The 23,940-nt window shown below is 45.4% G+C and overlaps 8 protein-coding genes across 8 annotated transcripts; 4 read left to right on the top strand and 4 right to left on the bottom strand.

Annotated features, from left to right (window-relative positions):
• Positions 1-412: 412 nt before the first annotated feature.
• Positions 413-2,462, top strand: AOL_s00043g20 (uncharacterized protein; the record flags this gene model as incomplete). Its single annotated transcript, XM_011120507.1, has 9 exons — positions 413-560; positions 641-739; positions 817-913; positions 1,015-1,140; positions 1,212-1,387; positions 1,466-1,599; positions 1,657-1,776; positions 1,846-1,988; positions 2,057-2,462. The coding sequence occupies 9 exons, from the start codon at positions 413-415 to the stop codon at positions 2,460-2,462; spliced, it is 1,449 nt and encodes a 482-aa protein (XP_011118809.1).
• Positions 2,463-2,580: 118 nt separating this feature from the next.
• AOL_s00043g19 (uncharacterized protein) lies at positions 2,581-3,987 on the bottom strand (the record flags this gene model as incomplete). The annotated part of the gene is made up of 3 exons (XM_011120506.1): positions 2,581-2,896; positions 2,978-3,576; positions 3,826-3,987. 3 exons carry the CDS (start codon positions 3,985-3,987, stop codon positions 2,581-2,583), a joined length of 1,077 nt encoding a protein of 358 aa, XP_011118808.1.
• A 1,685-nt stretch (positions 3,988-5,672) lies between these two features.
• Positions 5,673-6,053, bottom strand: AOL_s00043g18 (uncharacterized protein; the record flags this gene model as incomplete). Its single annotated transcript, XM_011120505.1, has 1 exon — positions 5,673-6,053. One exon carries the CDS (start codon positions 6,051-6,053, stop codon positions 5,673-5,675), a length of 381 nt encoding a protein of 126 aa, XP_011118807.1.
• A 3,559-nt stretch (positions 6,054-9,612) lies between these two features.
• Positions 9,613-11,269, top strand: AOL_s00043g17 (uncharacterized protein; the record flags this gene model as incomplete). The annotated part of the gene is made up of 3 exons (XM_011120504.1): positions 9,613-9,920; positions 10,032-10,813; positions 10,887-11,269. 3 exons carry the CDS (start codon positions 9,613-9,615, stop codon positions 11,267-11,269), a joined length of 1,473 nt encoding a protein of 490 aa, XP_011118806.1.
• Positions 11,270-12,642: 1,373 nt separating this feature from the next.
• AOL_s00043g16 (uncharacterized protein) lies at positions 12,643-13,350 on the top strand (the record flags this gene model as incomplete). Its single annotated transcript, XM_011120503.1, has 3 exons — positions 12,643-12,678; positions 12,740-13,033; positions 13,087-13,350. The coding sequence occupies 3 exons, from the start codon at positions 12,643-12,645 to the stop codon at positions 13,348-13,350; spliced, it is 594 nt and encodes a 197-aa protein (XP_011118805.1).
• Positions 13,351-14,013: 663 nt separating this feature from the next.
• AOL_s00043g15 (uncharacterized protein) lies at positions 14,014-16,795 on the bottom strand (the record flags this gene model as incomplete). The annotated part of the gene is made up of 9 exons (XM_011120502.1): positions 14,014-14,323; positions 14,379-14,698; positions 14,762-14,914; positions 14,973-15,545; positions 15,628-15,746; positions 15,812-15,896; positions 15,955-16,409; positions 16,521-16,625; positions 16,684-16,795. The coding sequence occupies 9 exons, from the start codon at positions 16,793-16,795 to the stop codon at positions 14,014-14,016; spliced, it is 2,232 nt and encodes a 743-aa protein (XP_011118804.1).
• An 804-nt stretch (positions 16,796-17,599) lies between these two features.
• Positions 17,600-21,625, top strand: AOL_s00043g14 (uncharacterized protein; the record flags this gene model as incomplete). Its single annotated transcript, XM_011120501.1, has 10 exons — positions 17,600-18,133; positions 18,226-18,482; positions 18,537-18,867; positions 19,095-19,521; positions 19,600-19,895; positions 19,975-20,167; positions 20,220-20,446; positions 20,502-21,174; positions 21,233-21,502; positions 21,564-21,625. The coding sequence occupies 10 exons, from the start codon at positions 17,600-17,602 to the stop codon at positions 21,623-21,625; spliced, it is 3,270 nt and encodes a 1,089-aa protein (XP_011118803.1).
• A 102-nt stretch (positions 21,626-21,727) lies between these two features.
• AOL_s00043g13 (uncharacterized protein) lies at positions 21,728-23,518 on the bottom strand (the record flags this gene model as incomplete). Its single annotated transcript, XM_011120500.1, has 8 exons — positions 21,728-22,155; positions 22,238-22,382; positions 22,445-22,594; positions 22,649-22,754; positions 22,815-23,015; positions 23,073-23,189; positions 23,245-23,332; positions 23,395-23,518. The coding sequence occupies 8 exons, from the start codon at positions 23,516-23,518 to the stop codon at positions 21,728-21,730; spliced, it is 1,359 nt and encodes a 452-aa protein (XP_011118802.1).
• Between the last annotated feature and the right edge of the window lie 422 nt (positions 23,519-23,940).

Below are 23,940 nucleotides of genomic sequence, written 5' to 3'. Positions count from 1 at the left end.
AACGAATGTAATAAAATAAATGCAAATGTACTATAGATACTACATGATCATGATCATGATCATGGTATGATAAGTATATATATAAGTACATGTACAAAGCCTCACCTGGCTAGGCCTCAGCTGACAATGCAACTGGAATAATATTAAACCACAGCAGACTATATAGTACTAGCTAATATAACATTATAGCCGGTATCGGTAACCAAATATAAAGACGATCAATTGAATCGAATCGAATCGAACATTAATCGAATAAACCCCTTTCCTATATACGCCCGTATATAGGTACCTACTTACCTGTGTACCTATATCAAGTACGTATATACAGTTAATACCACAGCTTGTACCTCAAATTGCAATTGACTCGACCCCGGCTCCAAATTCTAGCCATTCCGTATACCCTTTAACAACGATGGCGGCCAAACCCATTGTACAGGAAGCTATCAAATATCTCAGGAATATTCAACAAAGGAACGGGTTTCTCAATGCCTTCGTGCGTGTTTCCCCCGAACAAGCCGTCACAGCACAAGCGATAGCTGCTTCTCAGAAATTCGAAACAGGTGACAGACTTTGGTTTACCCTTCCCGACCCTAGTATTATCATGGTAACATTATACTCATGTTTCCCCCCAACTGCCTAGGGAAATCTATATCTCCGTTAAATGGCTCAACTTTTGCTATCAAAGACAATATTTGCACCAAAGACATGGTCACTTCGTGTTCTTCATTGATGCTGGCTGGTACTTGACACTATTCAGTACGAAATTGTCTATCTAACATTAAACTAACCCGTGGGCATCTTGCCACGCCCTTCCAGACTTCATTCCAGAATACGATTCAGCCGTGGTCGCAAAATTAAGGGATGCCGGGGCGATAATTATCGGCAAGACGAATATGGATGAGTTTGGCATGGGGTATTGCCCCGATGTGACTTCTTTTTATTTCCCAAAACCAGGAAGATGAAGCCTCAGGGAACACATTTGTGACGAACTGCTAATCGATAGTAACCCTAAAGATCCCATTCTACCACAGGCCTTCACGGTCCCGTCAAAAATCCTAATTCTTCAAAACTCTCCGTATACTCTGCTGGTGGGAGTTCTGGGGGTAGCGCAGCCGCAGTGGCCGGGAGTTTGTGCTTTGGGTTGGTTTACCCCAACCTTCTAGGCTTCTTTAAGTCCAGGCCTGCATGGATAACTAATAACCAAAAACCAGAGCCCTAGGTTCGGACACTGGTGGATCAGTTCGACTTCCGGCTTCATACTGTGGGGTTGTTGGTTTTAAGCCCTCTTATGGATTACTTTCTCGACAGGGTGTCATAGCCTACGCAAATTCTCTGGATACTGTTGGGATACTTGCCCGAGATGTCCATTCTGCGCAACTAGTATTCGGTATGAACTTGAAGTCTCTGTAGAGTTCAATACCTTTCTTTCTTTCATTGCTAAACTAACAGGGTTTATGCTTTAAAGATTGTTTGAACGAGTATGATCCAGCCGATCCATCGTCCCTAGATGGCCACTCTCGACGCAAAATCCAGGATCATGTGGCCTTTCCGAAGCCTGCGGCAAATCAGAGCTGCCGGTGGAATTTCGGTGTTCCAGTCGTATGTTGAAAATCAAGTTGACAAATTCAGCACCTAAGCAGCTAATTCTCGTCCCAGGACTACAATGTTGTCGAAATATCCCCCCAAGTGAAAAAGGCTTGGATATCGACTCTTGCCATTCTACGTGATCTAGGTCATAATATTAAACCTGTTAACATGCCATCGACACGGCACGCTGTAAGTTCATATTATATAATAGCGCTCGCCGAAGCTTCCTCAAATCTCGCAAAATATGATGGGATCCAGTTTGGACCGCACATACTAGCCATTTCAAAGCCCGCCAACGGCATCTCCCCTTCATTGCAGTTGGTAGTGGCAGCTAGGGAAAGGGGTTTTGGGAAAGAAGTGCGCCGCAGAATTCTCCTCGGCAGCTATAGCCTAACTTCTGAGTATGGCCTTCGCGATCTAAACAGATCTGAGTGGTTATTCAAGGCTAACTGGAGTATTCTGTATACAGGGCAATGGAGAATTACTTTATTCACGCGCAGAGAATAAGACGGCGGATTAAAGAGGAATTCGATGGTATATTCAGCTCCCCGAATCCTCTTGGTCCGACGCAAGGGTCACATTTGGACCCCGGGGCTAGCGTTGATTTCCTAATATCTCCTGTGTCGATTTCGTCCGCTCCAAACCTCGAGGAAGTGACAAAGGTGGACGCCTCAGGAGTGGACGGTTACATCAATGATGTTTTCACAGTTCCCGCCAGTATGGCAGGACTTCCAGCTATATCTATTCCGGTACACGGGGCTGGAGGTTTACCAATAGGCCTTCAGGTAACTGCGCAATACGGCGATGAAAAAAATTTGTTCGAAGTTGCTACATTGATCGAAAGCCTGTTGGAAGTCGATACTAGGTCAACTTAAAAAGGAATATAAAAGAAGAAAACAGTTAGAATGGGTTATGAGGGCTCCTGTGTGAAATGGCAGCGAATCGTGGAGGGGCGTTAAGAAATTTTGTGTGCTCGATTTCCATTAACTATCCTCAGTCGTCTTCCATCAAGAATATTCCTTTCCTCCCACTGTACTCTGATATCCCCCTTTTGACCGGCTCCATCAAGGTTTCCAACCCAGTAGCTTCTGACCATTTAGTTATTTCATAAGGGATGTCTCGAAATTTCCCATCACGAATCCAGCCAAGGATGTCTATGATCATTTGAGACTTAACTGCCTCGTTTCCCTTTGACCATGCCGATATCCAAAATCCATGGCAATGGATGTTCTTAAAAATCAATGCACTGGCGGGTACTGAGAATGGTAGCTTTGACATCGCACCGTATGTAACAAGGTGGCCATTTTGCCTATATTATGGTTTCGCCGACGCATCAGCTTTAAGATCCGAGAACAACTTTATGCAGATATACCTCCACATTTAAGCTTACCCCAGAATCCGAGCCAGGTTTGTTGCAGATTCACCACCAACACAATTAAGTGCTAATTTAACTGGTTGCCCTCCCGTCATTTTGGCCATACTTCTTCTATCTTTGGCCTCAGCTTCTGTGATGACTTCGGTGCCGCCCAGGGACCTAAGCTCCTCCTTTAGTTTTTGAATTCCAGGGCGGTCCCTGACAATATTGATACTCTTGAGGCCCCATAGCCTACCAATCTGAATAGCGGATCTTCCGACTCCACTATTGGCAGCGTTTTGAACAAAATAGTCCCCGGGTTCTAGTCCTGCGAAATCATTGAGCATACGATATGCCGTCGAAGGATTCACCGAGATCGTAGCAGCCTGTACAGGAGATATTCCCTCTTTGTCGGGTATCATTATTAAATTGGCTTCTCTAGCTTGAGCATACGTTCTCCAAGTGCCGAAGTTTGGGCCCGACATTATCGCCCATTGGCCAGGCCGGATAGAAGGGTTAACCTTGGACCCGCATGATACAATCTCGACAAGACCTTCATTCCCTGGAACTGCACTCTTGCCACCGGTTCCTAGTTCCAACGTGAATTCTGGCTTTTCAGGGTACACCCCTTCTATCTTTAGTTAGCAGAGTCAGCGTGGAAAAATCTAGTAATAAATTCGTCGTATTATCTTTGGTTCTCGGTCGGAACGCTAGGCCTCTGTCGTGGTATCTACATATAGATTTATGATTGTATAAGATTCGAGAACGTACCTGGTTAATATCTGCAGGATTAATCGGCGAAGCAATAAACCTGACATTTATGATGTCATCGTATGGAGGAGGTACCGAATAAGAATGTAATCGATACGAATTGTTAGCCTAACGGGGTTCATACAAAGGGGAGGGCTTGCTACCCACTTTAAAACCTTTTCTGGTTGACCAAAGTCCGAAAAGACAAGGCACCGGCTGTGCGCGTAGCCAAACCGGGTGGAATAGTGCCTGTTGGTTGTCAAAACACGCTTGGCTAGACCGACGCGGCGGAGCATATGTGATGGTGTTTTCATTTGTCCTTGAGCCTAAGTTAAGCTCAAGTGCCCCCCTATTGCATTTGATATCAAATGATGTTTACCAACTCGAAGGCCTCGGAGGGTCGCGGCGGTAATGAGTACCTAAACTTAGTATAACGTGAATGCCGGTGCCGCGTTATTTAATTTAGTGGATGGGGTTTTAAGAAATCCCGTGGGGGGGCACAGTCGATCAAGTTGCAGTTGCAGGCAGTTGAACGTTGAGGAGTCCGCCGACATGACATATATTAAGTAACTAAGTAAGTAAGTAGGTAAGTACGTATAGTAGGTACTTACTAGGTACTTACTTAAGAAGAATCAACATGCAACATGCAACACCCGCCGATTAAATCAAAGATTTTAACTTACATTCGGTGTACCGGCGTTATAATTACCGCCAACCGAAATTTCGTGGGTATAATATATATATATATATATATATATATGATGTAGGTATAGAACTCGAACCTCGCATCTTCGGTCACAATTGCTTTGAATTCTGACATATGCATAGGCCGCCTTCACCTTCTTTTGCAAATTTTGGGCTCCAATTGCTTGAGCCCTCACCTCTGACAACACCCGAGGCATCCGTGCCGGAAAACCCGCTATTCCGAGCTGGTTCTCCGGTAGGGCCCCGTCGAACACGAATGACACACTACCGTATGTACTGATACCGACCTAGGTATTTCCCCGAATACCTTTGATTCGCTGTTGTAAACCGATACTTCTTTATTCCTATTCATCCTCGGATTTTACCTCGACATTCGCGTCGGCTTGCTTTGTTTATCCTTGAGTTTTTCTTCTAGTTCGATTCTCAATGTCCTTTTGCCCTTTCAAAATTTTCTAGGGCTGACGATATCATCAATGTTCTGAGGTGCAGTTTTCAAGACTCAACAAATATCTTCATACGTATTTACCGGATTCCTAGGAATCCATTGGTTTACTACCGGCATTCTTCCTCTAGTTTCAAACCCGGAGGCTGTGGATAATTCCCTGCTTCTTTCTCGGGTGCTCTATCAAAATGAATTTATAGAACCTTGCATTGTCCTCGGAAGCGTTGGAACCCACGTCTTGTCTGGTGTGGCTTTGCGTGTTATTCGCAGGGCCCAACGATATAAGAACTTTGACCAAATAATCTGGTTCAAAGACCTAAATATCCTACAGGGCACTGGTTATCTCTTGATTCCAACGGTTGCTATTCACTTTGGCATCATTCGGCTTCTGCCTTTTCTCAAAGATGGGGGAAGTGAAAGTATTGGGATCAAATTTTTGGGACACGGATTTGTCCAGTTAAGATATCTCAGTTGGTTGATCTACCCCACTCTCGCGGTAGCTAGCACATTTCATGTTGTCCAAGGTAATAACACCACATTTATTCCCCTTTCTAGCAGATAACTCGCTAACCTTCGTCTAGGCTGGGCTCGATGGCAAGGTTATCCGAAACGCTGGAAGAGTCCAACGGCGTGTCTTATTGTTATCGTCTCTGGGGTTTGGCTTGCGAGCATTGTAAGAATATCAAGGATTGGAAGAGCTGTTGGCCACCTTGGGAGGCATTATGATGAACTTTACAATGCCGTACTTAGTTTTAGCTGGGTTTAATCAGATTCATCCGATGTGAACGTCTATAACCTAAAACTGAACATGGTCCTAAGTAGTTATCGCATATTTCAAAGTGTAGGCCTTGTAGGGTCGTATACGTCGTAATCATAATCGTCATCTGTATCACTTGGGAGGTTTCCGCCTATTTCTCTCGGCTCTAAAGCTTCCATACAAGAAACACCGCCTCCAGGCTCGTCCGTAAATGCCTTCTTGAAACCCATAGGCTGCTTCTCTTTTTTGTGCTGATCATCGCTAAACCCAAAGGCACTCTTGAATCCCTTTTTTCCAGTGCGTGATGCTGAATCATCGGAGAGCTTCGAGCCGCCATTGTCTCCTTGTGGCCGGAGAGGCTTTATAGTTATCAGACCGGCTTTCTCTTCTGCACGACGCTCCCGTTCTCTTCGTGCTTCAACGGATGATGCTCCCCTCTGCATTTGTTTCATTTCCATGAACCTCTAGAAACAATTGAAGGGACAAGCGATGACGAAAAACACGTTAGCAAAAATTGTTATGGTGTAATATATGAGGTTCATACCTTCTTATGTTGGTGGTCATATGAGGACTCATGAGCCTCGAATTCATTCATTCGTCCATAGCCCTAAGCCAAGGGGGGTGTGACTTAATAATTTGATATTTATAAGACTATATTTTGAGGATTTATCCCCAGAATCAGGGGGGGGGGGGTACTGAGATACCTTGCCGCATAGCTCGCCTTTGGGCACAGGGCGCGAACATTGCAATGGTTAGCTATCCCGAGTAGGGGGGAGGAGCTGGGGAGCTCGCGGGAATTGCTCACAATAGAACGATTTTCTAGCATCAAGTGCACTTTGGGTCTATATATATAGCAAATATGATTGTGAGCATGATTCAAATTTGGTTGTTTGCGAGCTTTCCAAGGGAAGAGGGTGTATATTTACCAACGGAACAGGGACGGAAGTCGAGTGACTGCCTCTTCCACCCTATGTGTATGTGTAGAGTTTGTCGTGAGCATCATATGATCGCTACCTAACCAGGTTAAGTATTAGGGTAGACTCACCCGCGGCATGCTTATTTGGCGTGAATGAAACGGTGCAAACCGGTGCTTCAGCGGGTAAGTAAAGCAAGTAAGCAAGCAAGCAAGCAAGCAAGCGAGACGGTATGTATGCGGATTCAGCTATGTCTGCAATGTACCTACGGAAGTAGGTATTTATGACTTGACGCTACCTCGGATCCAGGCTAGTATGTATGTACATACATTGGCTAGGTGAAGAACTTTGGGATTACGCGATTTCGATGTTTGTGGTTGTATTCAATATCAATATTTGCGGGTGTCGCGCACGTGTGAATGCGAATTCGTGAAAAATCGATCGACGTATATCATATAAAGTATGTACTTAGCTACTTACTTACTTAAGTAGGTACTTAGCCTAGTTGTGAAGTACGTAAGTGATGCATGATGGACATATAATGTGCATGCAAAGTCGTGTTTGGTGTGGTTGACGAGAAACTGTTGCCAAGCCTCGCGCCAAGCCGTAAACTCGTTCTGGAAACCTCCCCCAAACTCCAACCTTTGCTGCCTGGCTTCTGCCAGGAACCCAGCCGTTGTTACCTCCTCGCAATCTCATGGAATCCTTGCAAGGACTGCACCGGGGCACCTCCTGTGGAAGGGGTAGATCACGGCGTCCGGCCCGAAGTGCTTCGTCAACTCAGCATACATTACTACGTACATGTACGTATGTACGTCGACCTCACCTCCTTTTAAGCTTTTCATCCTCGTTGCAAATGCGACCCCGCGGCGCTGTGAATTTGGCTTTGATATTTACACCTGAGGCCCAGAGTACATACGAGGTACGTCAGTCGGATAACAATATACTGCTGAGCATGTGCTGATACGCCATCCTTACTCGGTACGAAACACATGTTGAGGGTAAACAAACATCGCGAAGGCTAAACCTGGTCTCGAGGCTAAGCCAGCTGCAGCACATACGGGCAGGATTTGCATACGCTTTTCCTGTCAGCCATTGTGAGGTGGCGGACGGACCCCTCGAACCTAATCTCAAACGCCACACCCCTGGCGAATATGGGACCCAAAACACAGCTATGGCACGGGTGCTTGTGCATCCAATCCGCACCTAGCGGATAAACAAGGGAGGTTAACTTGACTGGGCGCAATCTGATACTATGAAATTGTGTATGAACATGAACATGAACATGAACATGAACATTGCATTCTGTGTGCTGTGTATGTACAAGTCGATACTCTACTTTGTACCCCGTAGATGTGCACCTGCTGGAGACGCATACAAGCGATTCCAGATGCATTGCGCAGGGTTCTTATATCTTATAAGTTGTAAGCTGCCAAGACACTTCTGCTTCGTCAATTAATATTAATATACCTACCCACATGAGATTGTGCATACGTATTAATATTACAATGTACATGTACATGTACATGTACTTGTACTTGTACATACTTACATTATAATTAACGACATTGAGTTACAGGTACAGGTACAGTGCGCATACACAGTCCACCGACTCTGATACGCGGACGGAAGCGGTATTGTCGGTGCAAGGTTTGAGATACGATTCATTTTTTCTGCCTCCCGACACTAGCTGCAGCAGTGCTTGCTGCTACACCACATCCCCAGGCGCCCCATCGAATCAGAAAGCAGCGCTCGGATTAGAATATACCATGTTTGAATTAAAACCGACGGATCGAAGGACAAGACCGAGGCGGAAGAAGAAGAAGAGAAATAAGGGCTCCTGCGCTGTGTGTGTTGGATAATGCCCACTGAGACGACAGATCCCGGACCCTGCCCGTCCTGAATTTACATGTCAATCTTCATATAATTCCGAGGATTGTCCGCCTGGTTGGCCATTCCTTCTCTTCCTTGTGCTCTTCTTTCCAGTTTTTGTCTGTTTCTTTCGAATTCACTCCTTTGGCACTGGTTTGGTCATTTCTTCCTCTCCTTCTTTCTCTTCTTCTTTTTTTTCCCACACACTCGCTTGGTCGCTCATCCATACCTCCAACATCATCTACTTCTACTTCTGCTTCTTTTTTTTTTTTCTCTTCTACTATACTTCCACTTCTACCTCCACTTCTACTACTACTACTTCCTCTTCTTCTTCTTCTTCTTCTTCTTCTTCTTCTTCTTCTTCTTCTTCTTCTTCGTCCTCTTCTACCTTTTCCCGCCCGCATACTGCACCGACAGACGCCTCTTTTTCTTTTCCCTTCTTTTTTTTTTTTCCCTTCTCTCTCTTCCCCTCCTTCTCCCTCCCCTCTTCGCTCCCTCCCTCTCGAGTCCTCCTTATATCATATACTCAGTATATATCTATATATAAAGTAGTATATATATATAAATTAAAAACCCCCCCGATTCCGAACTTTAGTTTTTATATACACCTACTTAGGTGTATGAGAAAGCTATATAGATAAGAAACGACTTGCTTCCTGGGGATTCCGACTCTTCTCTTTCTCTTTCTCTTTCTCTTTTACTACCTAGCCGGTCTCGAGCTCGTCGACTTTTCTTGAGCTTAGCCTCAGCCATATTCGAGGTCCTATACGGATAATAAGAATCAAACACCACCTTCATCGCAGACTCATCATACGGTTTCTTGCATATCTGCGGTGCTGATATGCTGCCAATGAGAACTTCAAACTAAACATACAAGGTTAACAATATATTCAAAGTCGCCCATCAGTTGACAGTTTGTCAACGGTCGTTCTTTTAGCTGGGTGCATACTTTATATCCGTGTCTTTGTTTATATATATCTATTCCTTGAACGATTAGTCGACGGCATCTCATCTGTACCGATCCCTTATTTGGTGTCCTACTTACCATACGGCTGGTCCTGTTCGGTGGTCTGTATCAGCAGCTTCTCTCAAGCTACTGGTTGTCTGGGATTGTTCACTTCAGCCTAGACCTATCTATATTTCCAGGCCATAACTAAAAAGGTCCCATATCACCATTCAAAATTTCCTAGAGTTAGCATATCATCCTGGGGAAAACGGCCCTCCGAGATCAATGGAAAGAGCAATGTACGAGCCGAGATTCATCTCGCGGGATCAACCTGTTATGCAACCCGGGGCTAATACGGAGAGAATGGCCGGCAATAATGTTTTTTTGCGATCACCAGTCTTGAACTCGTTCGGTGATCGCGGAGATGGGGTGGATCATAGTGCGGAAGGGGCTGCATCAGAAGCATCAACAGTCGGCCGTGCGGATCATCTATCCCACAATTCTAGCATCGGCCTTGATACATCTAGAGAATCAGCTCACCTGGCGCCAATGGACCTCAGCAAGTTAGATAAGCGGAAAATGAAAAGGTTTCGGTATGTTCTCCCTCCAGCTTATATTCCTTGTTGACTAGGCTGTATAAATCATCGACTTAGCACCTTATATAGGGCACCACAGCTGACTAGGCGATCATAATCACAAACTAGACTTACTCATAATCAAACCCGATACCTGATGAGCGAGTTCGCCAGGCAGGCCCACCCGGATGCTGCCCATCGGGAGAGGTTATCAAGAGAAATACCGGGACTGAGCCCTCGCCAGGTTCAGGTATGGTTTCAGAACAGACGAGCCAAATTAAAACGAATGAGCAGCGATGACCGTGATCGAATGATGCGCTCTCGCGCCCTGCCAGATGAATTCCCTCTTCTCCAGACCCTGCACTCGTATGGGTCCTCGAAGTTGACTGAGGCTCAATCGTCCCCGGTGGATACATATACAGGCAAGCACTCGGATATGAAGCCCATTGGATACCAAACGATCCAGAGACATGTCGCTCCGGATGTCGCAGCCGGTAGTACTCCCCATAACCCGGCATATACCCCTCTTCCTTTTAGCCCACCGCGTCCTATGGTCGGACTTCCATCCCCTGTTTCCGGTGCAAGTGGCGAAAGGTCCTCTTTTCCATTTCTATCTACCCCGGTCGGACCGAAGCAAACTCGAGGGAACCCATTCTCGTCGCCTCCCGGCCGCGAAGGTTTTAGAACCCAGCACCAGCACATTCCTCAACAAGCCAGTGTCCCAAGGACCTTTTCAGACCTGGCCAGTCTCTCAGAGGGTCAATCACAGACATATTCCCCCCCAGCTTTAAGCTCTGAAGGGTTTACCCATGAATCGAAGGGATTTTTCTTACACAACCAGACTGATGGGTTTCCGCGTAATTCGTCAAATGGCCAAGTAAACCAGGCTTCCTATATTACGAGCACCTCAGGTAAGGAAACACAGCTTTTTATCACTTTCCTTGTTTCTTTCCTTAAGACGCGTCCGAACTGATAATGATGTAGTTTCGACCTCACAGCCGTATCCATCTCCCCACAAACCAGATTTCAGCCCTCCTCTGAATCTCATCCCCTATAAATACCAAATGCCAATGACACCACATACAGCTGGTACATCTTCATTCTCCGAGCAAGCGCTTCAAGCTTCACCAGAAATGATGAATTTGCCGCAACAATTAAGCGCCCCACCCGAAGCCACAACCTTTAGCACATCATACCTAACATCGGCTACTTCCAATCCATCTTACTCGCCTCACACTGCATTTTTAAGTCCAAAGTCACCTAGTTCAAAGGCAACATCGTTTGGTCGCTGGTACGGCCACAGGTCGAGAAGGTCATGCTCGCACCCGCCTGACTTGGTACATGCTCCAACGGCTACAGTATCATGAGTTTGCGCTCCTAAATTGCTTTCTCTTCTACCTAGCTTCTGGAAAATGGGCTCCCTCGAAAACTCGCCGTTTGAATAAGAACTGCTTGTTATCATTCTCACTCTCACTCTCATCCTCGTTCTTTCTTTTCTCTCATTTTTTTTTCTTTTTTAAAAGGGTAGAATGAATACTTTTCCCGCAGATTTGCATCACCAGGATAGAACATGATATCTGGGAATATCTTGGTTCTATTGCTGACGAATCTTCTTTGCTATGATTTGACTCCTCTGCGCAAAGCCGTCTTGATGGATTATGTCTTATACCCTGCTTTGTGCTGTTTTTGTCTTTGTATCCCCAAGCCTTGGTCTTTGGAACTTCCAAGTTAGCGATTCTTGTCTGATATTTTTTCCAGATATTTCTTTTGTCTACTCTTCTGAGCCGAGCTGTCCCACGGTGCCATGTGCATGTCTCGGACCGTCGCTGCGGTTGATTGCTCTTATGTTCATTGTTTTCGATATTTACCACTGTACATACATAAAACACATTTTGCAGGCATACGCATGCGTAAGCTTGTCAGGCATGGCTGGCCGTTGGTAAGTAGTGGTCTTCTTTTTCTACCGTCTATCTCGCCACGACCCCACCCAAGCCTTTCCATATACCAGTACTGTTCCGGACCCTTCGAGTTGATATCGAGCGGCATTTGAACTGCACTGATTTTCTAAGTGATGATACTGGGTTTTGAGAATCCGCAATGCATGTACATAGATCTAGAACTTCGAAAATACAAGAAAAAAGAAAATCAAAAAAAACCACCCCCTATGATAAACTGTGGTATTGTATGTTGGTCTGAGCACTTAGCTATGATAGAGTGGTGTGTATAAAATAAACATATAAACATACATACCAGCCTTGAATCCGGGCGCTCGCGGCGGAGATAGACATACTTATCCTAACCTGCTTGGAATTAAATTAAATGCAGATGGTGTTGGCTGTGTTGGGAATTCTATTGACAAAAAACAAGGTCGAACTTGTGGTTACACCGCCAAGCCCGCCTCATCAGCCTCCTCAAAACGCACGTCAGCCCTCTGTCGGATGAGACACCCGGCCCTGTCGCATTAATATTCAAGCCCGCTTGAAGCTTTCTTCGAGGACAAAAATCCGTATCATAGACGCATCTGAAGACATTAAATCAAAACAGGTTTTTGGAACATCCAGATATCCCTCCTCAACCTCGATTTTTCTGTCGCTATAGGAACACGTTGGAAAACCGCATCTCCCGCTTATCTTCGGAGTTACAGGATCAGTTTTTGTACGAGGGCCCACGTAACGGTATTTACTTCTCGGGTCCTCTAGCTGTGCCTCAAATATAAGGCGACTGGAGAGCTCAAGGCAAAATGTCCGGCTTGGAGAAAGCCCTATTTAACCTCAAGGTGTGTAGCGCGCCATAGATCCCATGTTTGCTACCGGGTTTGCTGATAGTACACCCCACAGTTTACGGAAAAGCAGCTCACCCGTCAAGCGGCGAAGGCGAAGCAAGAGGCTGCAAAGGATGAAGCGAAATTAGAAAAGGCTATGAAGCAAGGAAACCAGGATATCGCCAAAGTATACGCCCAAAACGTCATTCGAAAGCAGAACGAGCACCTCAACCTTTTGAGACTTGCGAGTCGTATCGATGGTGTCGCAAGCCGGGTTCAGACAGCCGTAACGATGAGACAAGTTTCGAATAGTATGGCAAATGTCGTGAAGGGGATGGACGGTGCTATGAAATCAATGAATCTTGAAAAGGCATTTATTACTTAGGCCCGCTGAGCTTTGCCGCTGCTAATAATTAAATATAGATTTCGATGGTGATGGACAAGTTTGAATCGCAGTTTGAGGATTTAGATGTTGCAACTAGTTATTATGAAAATGCTACTACCTCAGCCAACGCTATAAACACTCCACAGGAAGATGTTGACCGACTGTTGGGGAAGGTGGCGGATAAAGTGGGAGTTGAGCTAGATCAAGAACTCAACGCTGCGACACCTGCGAGAGGGATACAACAACCTACAGAAGTTGAGGAAGAAGGGCTAGGGGAGCGTCTGAGGGCCCTCCGGAATTAATGCAAACAGCCCTGGTACTGCACTTCTTACTCGTGGGATGTTACGGGAACGAGACTAAGGTGTTACGTTGGTAGACAAAATTTAATTCTAATTGCCAGGAATTGGCAACAGGTTTGGTTAAGGCTGGGCCCTGGCATCTTCATTGTGAATTAAATCCGGTCTTTTGTCATGTACGCTCGAAGTACCATTTTGATCATCTGGCAGCCCTGGACCAATCGATGGCCAAATAAGAAAGCTTCCATCTGCACATCCCATATTATTATTCTTGGGTCCCAGTAGCTATGGAAAGCTTGCGGATCATCTGCAGGGGGTATGATATGCTTAAAAGATTTATACGGAGGGAACAAGTAGGAGTACAAGTCTAGTCGTGTACAGCGAAGGCTACGGCTATCGTGGCATCAACGGCGTTTTGGGACCGAGACTGGGAGTACATCATAGCAGAGGCCGCTTCATCTTAACCAAGTACATTTTAGCCCCCCATATATATTTTCCTATAGAAATTTCAGCGGTAGATTTAGTTTACGAGATAGATGTCGTGTATAACTTTGTATCCCAGTGCAAGCTCTTGATGTTTTTTAGGTGAGGGTTTAAACCATACCAAGGATTGGCCCCGAGACTAACCAGGATAAAACTTATGGGAAATTTCCTAAGGATGATATTCATTTACGATGCGGATTTCACACCGTCGGAGTCCATGGTAGCATGTATATCTTTTTTGTTGTCCTTCTCTGCTTCTCTGCCCCCTGCAGTAGCCCCGTCCTCAACTGCTATTAGTGATTTAACAGACAAGTCGTCGTCAAGACTTTTGAATAATTGAAATCGATCCCGTGAAGCGATCCGCAGGGACCTCCAAGTAACATTTGAGATTGATTCATCTATGTCTTCTTTCTCTTGTTCTGTGGATGCGAAGTCCTTGTCGAGGTGATATACTTCAATGGACTCGGTATAAGATCGGTAAGCAGGAAGGTTGATTCTAGAGTCATAATATTGTAAGTAAAGGACGGGAAATGCGGGGGAAGGGAAATTACTTCTGGGCATTTGAGCGGATTGATGTGACCTCAAGCGAATTATCGAACCAGACCCTTGTTAAAGCTGGTGCACCAACCACCTTCCCTAAATTATTGATTAACGTGGCGGCTTCATGTCCAGCTGATTTGGATACAGCTACATGTTCGGTTGATGCTGGCTCCATTTCAAATGACACGCAATTCTCGGCCTTCCACTTAACCCAATTTTTTTCCCGCGTCAGCACGGAATCAACGGTACGGGAAAACAACAACCCATCCATCCCAGATTTATAATTGAGGGCATTGACAACATCTTTCTTTGCGGCTTCCGCCCATTTATCCTTGAGGTTGGTTTAGAGTGTTAGTGGACCGAGATGTAAGGTGAAAATGGTGGTAATACCTACATCTTCCTCAGACAATGTATAAGCAAATTGAACAGACCTATTTTTTGCCTCTGCTTCAAGATACTTCTTGTACTTGGGAGACAAGCTCAGAAGAAACTCAATTACGATGAGAAACTGAACTAGTATGTGTCTCCGGAACACTAGGTCGCGGACCTAAGTAGCATAGTTCATTAGAAAACGGTCTTCTGTTTAGGCGGTGGAAGGTGCGGACTTCAAGATCAAATAGCTCCCGGCTCGTTAAGTACTTCGGGTTGTAGCTATCTAGTTCGTCATGTTTCACCTCCCCGTCCCACTTCCGCTTGTGACTGCGTCTAGTATCTGAGGCTACGACAGGGGCATTATGTCCATACTCGTCGATGGATGACCTGAACGCTTTTATAACAGTATCTAACGATTCTTTGAAATTATCAAGGATATCTTTTTGGAAAAGTCGGATCGGCTCAGCAAATTCGTGTTGGGTGGACCATAGAACAGCGTATAGTCTGTTACACGCATCGGCAGCTAGAGCTGCTTCCGAGGAATCATTGTCCCTTAAACTAGGCGAAAAGTGGTCCGGTTGGTTCCCGGCAAGCTGGCTCCACCGTTCGTCGAATGTGGTTTTGTTTTCCACATGAAATTCTCCTCGAAGATTTACACCGGAACGTTCGGAGAGCGGAAAGCTTTTAGTTAAGAAAACGAAAATTCGCCCACAGAATACCGTGTCTTCCGATTTCGATAGCCGCCGAAGTAGCTCGTTGCATAGCCTAAGCAAGATAATTCCCTTCCCTTTTGTCCCATCCACGCCCTAGCAGTAGGGTAAAATTAGCGATCGCGATCAAAGCTCAATACCCAAAAAGGACTAGTGTGGGATTGTAGCCGGTTCATACCACGGTCAAGCGCTCAATACGAGCTTCCAAGTAAGAGAAGATTCGTTTGCAGTTGTCTATCGGTTGCGTATCTAGCGTTTCTTCGATCAGGGCGAAGGGCAACTGAGGGTCACTAATTTCTTCACAGTAGAGTTAGAAACTATGAAAGAACACTATTAGAAAAATACCTGCGGTAGGTGCGAACCTAGTTCTGAGAGGGTAAGGATCAAATCGAAAAATTGGTACAGTTGTATGAAGGGCTCTAGCGAAAACTCCAAATCAAAGTCTGTCTACTGAGCTGTAAGCATCATAATTGGGTCGGGGAACTTGTGAATGAAGAAAACAAACCACAATATCGTAGAGTAGCTCGCGCGATGCGCACTCCATGCATGATTTTACATCGTTGTTTTCGGGAAAGCTTTTGAATGTGTCGAAATACCTATCACGATCGATCGTTGTAGGAAACGGCGGCACGTCGGATGAAGTTGAAAGCGATTGGAAATCAGGTAGTGTGGTTCTTAGACTGTCCTTTAGCCTAGCGATAGCGGAAGGTGTTTGTTGTACCATCCTGCCCTTTGCCCACAGTGATCTTAGCGACAGTAGTGATGATGATGATGATGATGATGATGATGATGATGATGATGATGATGATGTAGTAGTGGTGGTGGTGGTGGTGGTAGTAGTAGTAGGAGCGAGGGTGTGAACGAAGAAGGAGCTAGAGTTTGGCGAGTTTTGGAAGGACGCGTTCGTTTGCAACCTCACCACGAAATCCTCTGACAAGAACGACCGACTTACAACTACAACTGTATACTTAACTTAAGTAAGTATATCCTCTTCTAAGCATCATAAATACTCGCTCAAAACATATTTAGGTAACGCCTATCACCTTCATAGCTACGCCCGATTTCGATTACAGAGATGTCGTCGTATGCTCCAGATCTTGCCGTGGTCGAGGACGGCCAACCAACCTTTTCCGACCTCCAAGGCGAGAGTATCTACGCTGTTACTGCGAATAAACACTGGTTAAAGCCCGATATACAGGTTCGGTTTTCTCCGAAAGTTGTTAAAGAAATATACTCGGCTTTGGAAAAAGAGGGGTTCCCGCAGCGGGATATTTTACTTCTTGAGAATCTTCAATATATGGAACGGTGCGTTCAACAAATCCTCCCTTCACAGGGCAGCCATCCATCCTGAACAATGGGCAGTTCTTTTGGATTTCGGATCGCTTTCGGAAACCAATTCATACTCCAGACGCACCCTAGGTCTTACTAGGGACTCCACATATTCTTGGATCCGGGTTTTGACGTAAAACAAATAATTTCCTGTTTCATCCAGATACTTATGGCCGAACTACGATGAAGACTCTACCGATGAGTTTGTTATATGCCTGGTTATGATGGCAGTCGCGAAAAGGAGGGGAAATATACCATTATGGGGTGAGCTCGGGATTATGAATGATGGAAACACGAAGCTCTGACTAATATCTCAACTTCGCTATCCAGGAATTTTCGAGGCTAACCCCAGTTTATTTACATCTTTCTTCCGTCGAGTTTTAATCATGTCACTGTCCACATCATTGCCACTAACCCCTCGAACGCATGTCTTATGCTTTATCATCTTTGCGTTTCAATCATTAGACAAGTCTTTGGTGAGGAAGGAGTGTGCACCTCTTGTCTCAATTGGTATCTGGCAAAACATTCACTCAGAAAAGGCGCGAGAACTAAGGCTGTCCGAAGGCCCGCAATACAAGAAGGCTTGGAAGGCGTCGGAAAAAAAGAGACTTGCACTGACAGACCAACGGTCTAAGGCCCGGCTTTCCTTCGAGAGGTCCTGGCTTCATTCACTTGTCCTTCAGCTAGTACATACCATTTACTTCAACTGGGGCGACAGCCGGATAGGCGGTATGACCCGATCTGAACTCAAATTACCACAAAAATAGACTCCGCACACTTGAGCTAACTCCAGCTTAGAAGCCAGATTGTATGCAGAGCGTATGGTCGAATTTCTTACAGATTTGCTATCGCAGCCGCCTACCCGCCGATATGTCCATGCGCTTCTGGAGGACCTCCAAATCGTTATTTGCATTCGGCTTTCACCAGTTTATGCACAGCAAGAGAATCAGCTCCTTCGTGACTTGGTTGCTCTATTGGAACATTTTTATTATCACGACGATAGCTCGGCAGGCGACCCCCGAAAAGCTACCCTGTCGGTTGAATCGAGATACCGGCGCAACATTGCGAGGCTGCAAAATGCAGCGCTTCAAATGTCTAAAGGAAAACTAACAGTCCTAGGCCTAGCGAACTATGCTTCTATAGGGCAAAAAGACGATCTCAGCCTTCAAATCTCAATGCTGGATGATGGAGAACTTAGCGAGATTTACGAACGCTTACTTTTCCGCCAAAATTACCCAGAAGGGGTTCCTCGCCATATTGATCGGAGTTTCATGCTCTGCGCTATAGTGGAGGCCTTTTCCAAACGGGAAAGCCTAGTTGATATAGTTAGAAATTCTAGTCTTCTGCCAACAGAGGTACACAAGCTTCTCACACTCTCTGAGCGAGTTCCTCGCCCCTCTTTTCTGGCTACTTTGCTAAATATTTATTCCCCTGCCCCGTTTTTCAGGAAACTTTGGCAAACAACTTGCTTCATACTGAGCGCTACACATGGGAAAGCCCAGTTCCGGTGCCAAAGCTTAACATACAGTATCTTTCAATCAAAGATTTCCTTTGGCGCGCTTTTTTCCTACACAGGGCTGAGTCATTCTTTGAGATCCATCGGGACATCCAGGATACACTCCGAAGACTAAAGCCCATTTCCCGAGCTGGCAGTGTGGCCTTCTCTGGTAACTCAAAGATGGCAGCGCAAATCAATCGTCTCGCGTAACCCCCCCCCTCGAAAACTCTTAATAATGCATTGGTGCTAATAACGACCAGGATACTAGAAGAAGCCCCATCCAGAGTTGGGGAAAATCTAGCAGCGCATGTTCGTGCCGAGGTTTTGCTAGACCTTGGCGCTCTTAGTGAGGATACAAAACGGGAATGGGAAACTCTACGCCCTGATGACGTGGTATTCCTCTTGAGCATTCGCGCCGGAGGGGACTACGGCCATGGGCTCAGTGTCCGAACGCCAACAGGTGATAATGCAGGTGTTTATCTCCTCCGCTGCGCTGAGGTCATTCAGGTCTTGGGCGATAATAAACTTGGAAGCTTCCCGACCACAGAAAAAAGAAAGCTTCATATTCGTCTCGATCGTGCAGCTTATATGGTATGACCCTTGTATGAACCCCACCTTCATCAGCTTTGAAACTCTCTGATATTCCAGTAGGCAGACAAACGAGCCACCGAAAACATTACTGATATCTACGGGTCTCTCAATATACTTATTCGAAGGAAAGGCATTGTGAGAAATCCCCATCGATTGCGCGATCAACTTACTTCTCTTACTCGTTGTTTATGTTAACATCTGCCTGGTGATTTAATTTCTCTAAACAGGAAAACAACTTCAAGGCCGTACTATCATCAATCAAATGTATAATCGAGAACCCCGCAAACTTTGTTCCCGGGTGGTTCGAGGATGCTTTCCTTGGTTGTGGCGACCCTAGCGATGCATGCTTCCCCCGATTACTACCACTTCCAAACCGTATCAACCTAGGTGAAACCATCACAAGTCTTGAACACCTTCAAGAAACCTTCCCGAAAATTCCATTAGATTTTGATATTCCGGTGCTGAATGATCTTGGGGTACCTTTCGTCCTTACAGAACTAAGATCCCGCCATTCCTCCAACGATTCTCAAACACATAGCAGTGCTTCACAATATCCCTCATATTCGGTTTCTAGTGGGGCTGATCATCCGCCGGCGTTTGTCTCGGAAGGGAGGAGCTTAAGTAACATGACCGTCAAGTACACTGCTGCTCAAGGTTGGTTTATCAACTTAATCCAATAGTTTCATTCGTTTTATCGCACATTTTCTTGACCTAACCCTGTATGACGCATAGTCCACGCTATTCTTTCAGGCACAAACCCCGGCCTTTCTATGATTGTCGGTCCACCAGGAACTGGTAAAACCGATGTGGCCACTCAGATTATTCACAACTTATACCTGAATTTTCCAAACGAGCGGACTCTCGTAATAGCGCATAGTAACCAGTCGCTAAACCAAATTTTCCAGAAACTTGAAGAACGGGACATCGATGAACGACACCTGCTCCGCCTCGGCCATGGAGAGGATGATTCACAACAACCAAGCTCGAGTATGGGCTATAGCAAATTCGGGAGGATTGAGTCCCTCGCTGTGAGTACTCCAACAATCGTTTAGTGAGAATTGTTTGGTGAGAATTGGCTCCTGCTGATACTTCGATAACCGCTACTAGGACCTTCGCTCCAAGCTGCTAGAAGAGGTGGACCAATTATCTTCAAGTCTAGGTGCGCCCGGAGCGCACGGTAACTCCTGTGAAACTGCGTCTTATTTCTACCGGGTTTGGATCGAACCGCTTTGGGAGAAATTCAATGCGAAAATAGCTTTGTCCCCAACCCCAGCTACCATTCTAACCGAGTTCCCGTTTAGTAAGTAATCTCACTTATATTTCGAGTTTGGAAACATGCTGATAACCCAAAGTCGATTACTTCTCAGGAAAGCAACACCGGTCTCTTCCAACAGAAAGCTCATTGGAAGTGACAATGGGTGTGGCGAAGTCATGTTTCGAGCATATCTCAAAAATATTTTCTCAACTGGATGATTTAATGCCCTTCGAGCTTCTCAGAAATGGGCGAGATAAAACCAATTATCTTTTGTGCACAGAGGCCCGAATTATAGCCATGACATCGACCTACGCGGCAATGAAGGTACGCATTGCTCGTGATACTTTGCAAATAGTGAGCCATTTCTGATTTTTCATAGAGAGAAGATATCGTTCGACAGGGGTTTCGGTACGATAATATTATCATGGAGGAAGCAGCTCAAATTAGTGAAGCTGAAACGTTCATCACGTTGACACTACAGAACTCACCAGACGGGAAGTCACCAATAAAACGTGTGATACTTTGTGGCGATCACTTGCAGAACTCGCCAGTGATACAGAGCAGCCCTCTTCGTTATTTTGCGAACATGGAGCAAAGCTTATTTGCGCGCTTCGTACGACTCGGTGTCCCATTGATCCGGCTCGACAAACAAGGCCGGGCCCGTCCAAGTATCGCCTCCTTATATAGTTGGAGATATCCTGGCCTCGGAAACTTGGATTATCTTTCTCGAAGTTCCGAATTTCTGAAAGCAAATGCTGGCTTTCGACACGAACTTCAGTTCATCAATATAGATAATTTTAGAGGAAATGGGGAGCAAGAACCTTTCCCTCATTTTATCCAAAACCTGGGGGAAGCAGAGTATTCAGTGGCCCTGTTTCAGTACATGCGTTTGCTCGGCTATCCTGCCAACAAGATATCGATCCTCTCAAGCTACTCGGGCCAGCGTGCTTTGATACGGGATATTATCAACCATCGTTGTGCCAAAAACCCGCTTTTTGGTACACCTGCACATATCACTACCATAGATAAATTTCAAGGAGAACAAAACGACTGTGTGTTGGAGCTATCCCAATTATTGATGTGAGCGTTTGGAAGCTAACCCGTGATTAGATATTATCGTATCATTAGTCCGGACCAAGCGTGTGGGATACCTAAGGGACATGCGGCGACTAACAGTTGGATTATCCCGGGCTCGTCTTGGTCTTTACATATTAGGCCGACTCGAGATCTTTCAGACATGCTATGAGCTAAAAAATGCTTTCTCACGCCTCCTTCAGTTACCCACGAAGTTGGAACTAACGACTGGGGAAATGTGGCCGACCGAGAGACTTGTCACCGGTTCAGTAGAGGCCACGGTCATCGAAGGGGTTGAGCACCTTGGTGAGAATCATAACAGTACAAGACCGAGTACAAACGATAGCTAATATATTATCAATTTTAGGAAAATACGTCTTTGAAATGACTGAAGCAAAACTTGCTTCACTGAAAATTCAAAGCCAGTAATGCCTAGGAGTTGAAGAGCGAACTAAGCTTTGCGAGAATAGAGAGAAAAAAGTGTTTCGTCACGCTGAGCAACCAATGAATAGTCTAATTGTATTTACGCAGTTACCGATTTGACTGTGCGCGTTTTCGGATATAGTCAGCTATCTGTTCATGTTTCGAGACAAACAACATGCCCTTGTTTTTGTCAATCCAAACAAGAACACCAATATCATCGGCGTATTTGCACACTGCGTTAAACTCCGCGTTCGTGGCAAATTCTTTAAATAGATAGCCAGATGTAACTTTCATCCTCTCCCCCTCAATCTGCCAAAGCCTTATTTGGTCGACTACTGTTGGCGGCAGAACAGGGGAGTTTTTTCGTAATTGAGGGTGGGCATTAGCAGTCATGTAATCAATGATTTGTTCCGCGGTTATCCCTTTACCTATCGCCTGCCGAATGCTTTCTCTCGTGATACGAGCTGTCACAAGGTTTGGGAACCGAGATATCAAACGTGCAAAAAGGTTGAGAACAGCTATCTGTAATGGTGAGTCTAAATACGATGTCGTGTTAGCTAAATCAGGTAGTACGATATGTGAGGATACGGAGAGCCTTACTTGTGTATGCATACATACGGTAATTTGTTTCAATGATTAAGAACCCATTTTCATCGTTCCCTGGAGTCGCATTTGCTAGAGTAGCGGCTGGGGAGCGGAGGGAACGAATTTCTGAGGTCAGCCCGGTAGCTAGTCTCGTAGGATAAAACCGCCTTGATGAAGACTTTTTGCACTCGCGATTAGCAAAGCAAGACAAACCCAATGTGGGGGCTAAATCGCACAGACTTTCCGCTGATAAACAATACCATAATCCCTAAGGTCTTCAAGCATGCCTTTTTGAGTGGGTGTCAAACTCTTCATATCATAGTCTTGACCTAGTTCTAAGCTGCCAAGGAGAAATAAGAAGTGAAGAATATCCACAGGATCCATCCGAAGCTAAGAGGATATTAAAACCAAGAACACCCAGTTAATGACAGAACAAAGACGAACCTGTTCGGCCATGTCAAGATAGAGGAGAAGTAATGTCCAGACTTGCGAGTTGACCTCCTGTAGCAGGAACGAAAAGCCGAGCTGTGTGATGACTGTTCCCGAAGCTCTGTAGGTGAGGGTCTAGTTAGTCTATAGTTTGATATGAAAGGAAGAAGAGCATTTTGACCTGTTTTGTTCCATCAATTTTCCGTGAAGTAGCAGTCTAACCACACCCTCACTTGGCCTCTGGGATGACTGGGTTTCATTCCCAACCATGAAATGTAAGATAGATTCCCACTGCTCCGCTGCATACCGATCAAGAAAGGAGATATCGACCCGGTTCTTGTCCTCCGTATCACATGGCAATCCAAAACTCCCAGGAGAACCCCTATAGGTTATTAATCAACTACCAAAATAACCAATCTCGGGAAGTGCCTGGGCTAACCCTCCAGTAAGAGCCTTTCTCAGTTCAACTTTAAAAGTCGCATCCAGCGCAAAGGTCCCCTGCCTTTCAGTTACGATGTATAATTGGCGGAGTTTCCCAAAGGCCTCTTCCTTCAACCTAGTAACTAAATTAATAGAAAGAAGTGAGAGACTTAATTCAGACAAACTCGTACCTGTTTTGATCTGGGCGAACAAAAGCTTCGAGGCTAGATACTGGAACTGGATCGGGGTTGAAGAGCATTGCCATCACGAAGGTTTTCGCTATTGTGAAACTCCATCAGCAAAGTCTTTTAACCTGCCGTAGACCTCCTACTTAAGCTCACCTAAGTTTGGTAGCATTCGACGGAAAACAGCTAGAGCCGTTGCCGGTTGTTGGTATAGTCGTTTGAATATAGCTTCGGAGAGCCCTTCAAGATGCTCAAAACTTTTCATAGCTTGTGAATTCATGGTCGATATTCTCAACCATTTCAATAAATCCAATGTGGGGCGTTGTAAAAAAGGAATGAAGCCGAGAAGGATGGCAGTTTATTGTAACCTCGGCGACCGCTGCATTTGAGTCAGGGACAAAATGCCCAGATCCCCCGAAACCCCCGAGACTCTAACGTATTCCAACATCCGTGACCCACAATAGCTAAGCACAACCGCCCACGCGAAAGAGAACCGTCCGGGTGATGGGATATATAACCACGCAAATATATCTTGGATTTATCTCAGACTATGTGTTTATATAGATTATCTCATTACATGTACATAAATCGCCTTGGAGGGCCAAAAACGAATGAGAGCGCCCGCTAAGCCATTTGAGAAAACAAAAATGAATAAATACTACTCTAATAAATCAAGAACTCCGAGATCAAGATCAAGCGCAG

This window comes from Orbilia oligospora (genome assembly GCF_000225545.1).
Source record: "Orbilia oligospora ATCC 24927 unplaced genomic scaffold scaffold00043, whole genome shotgun sequence".
NCBI lineage: Eukaryota > Fungi > Ascomycota > Orbiliomycetes > Orbiliales > Orbiliaceae > Orbilia > Orbilia oligospora.
The sequence above is the reverse complement of the archived record's forward strand: the minus strand, read 5'-3'. Positions and strand labels throughout refer to the sequence as shown.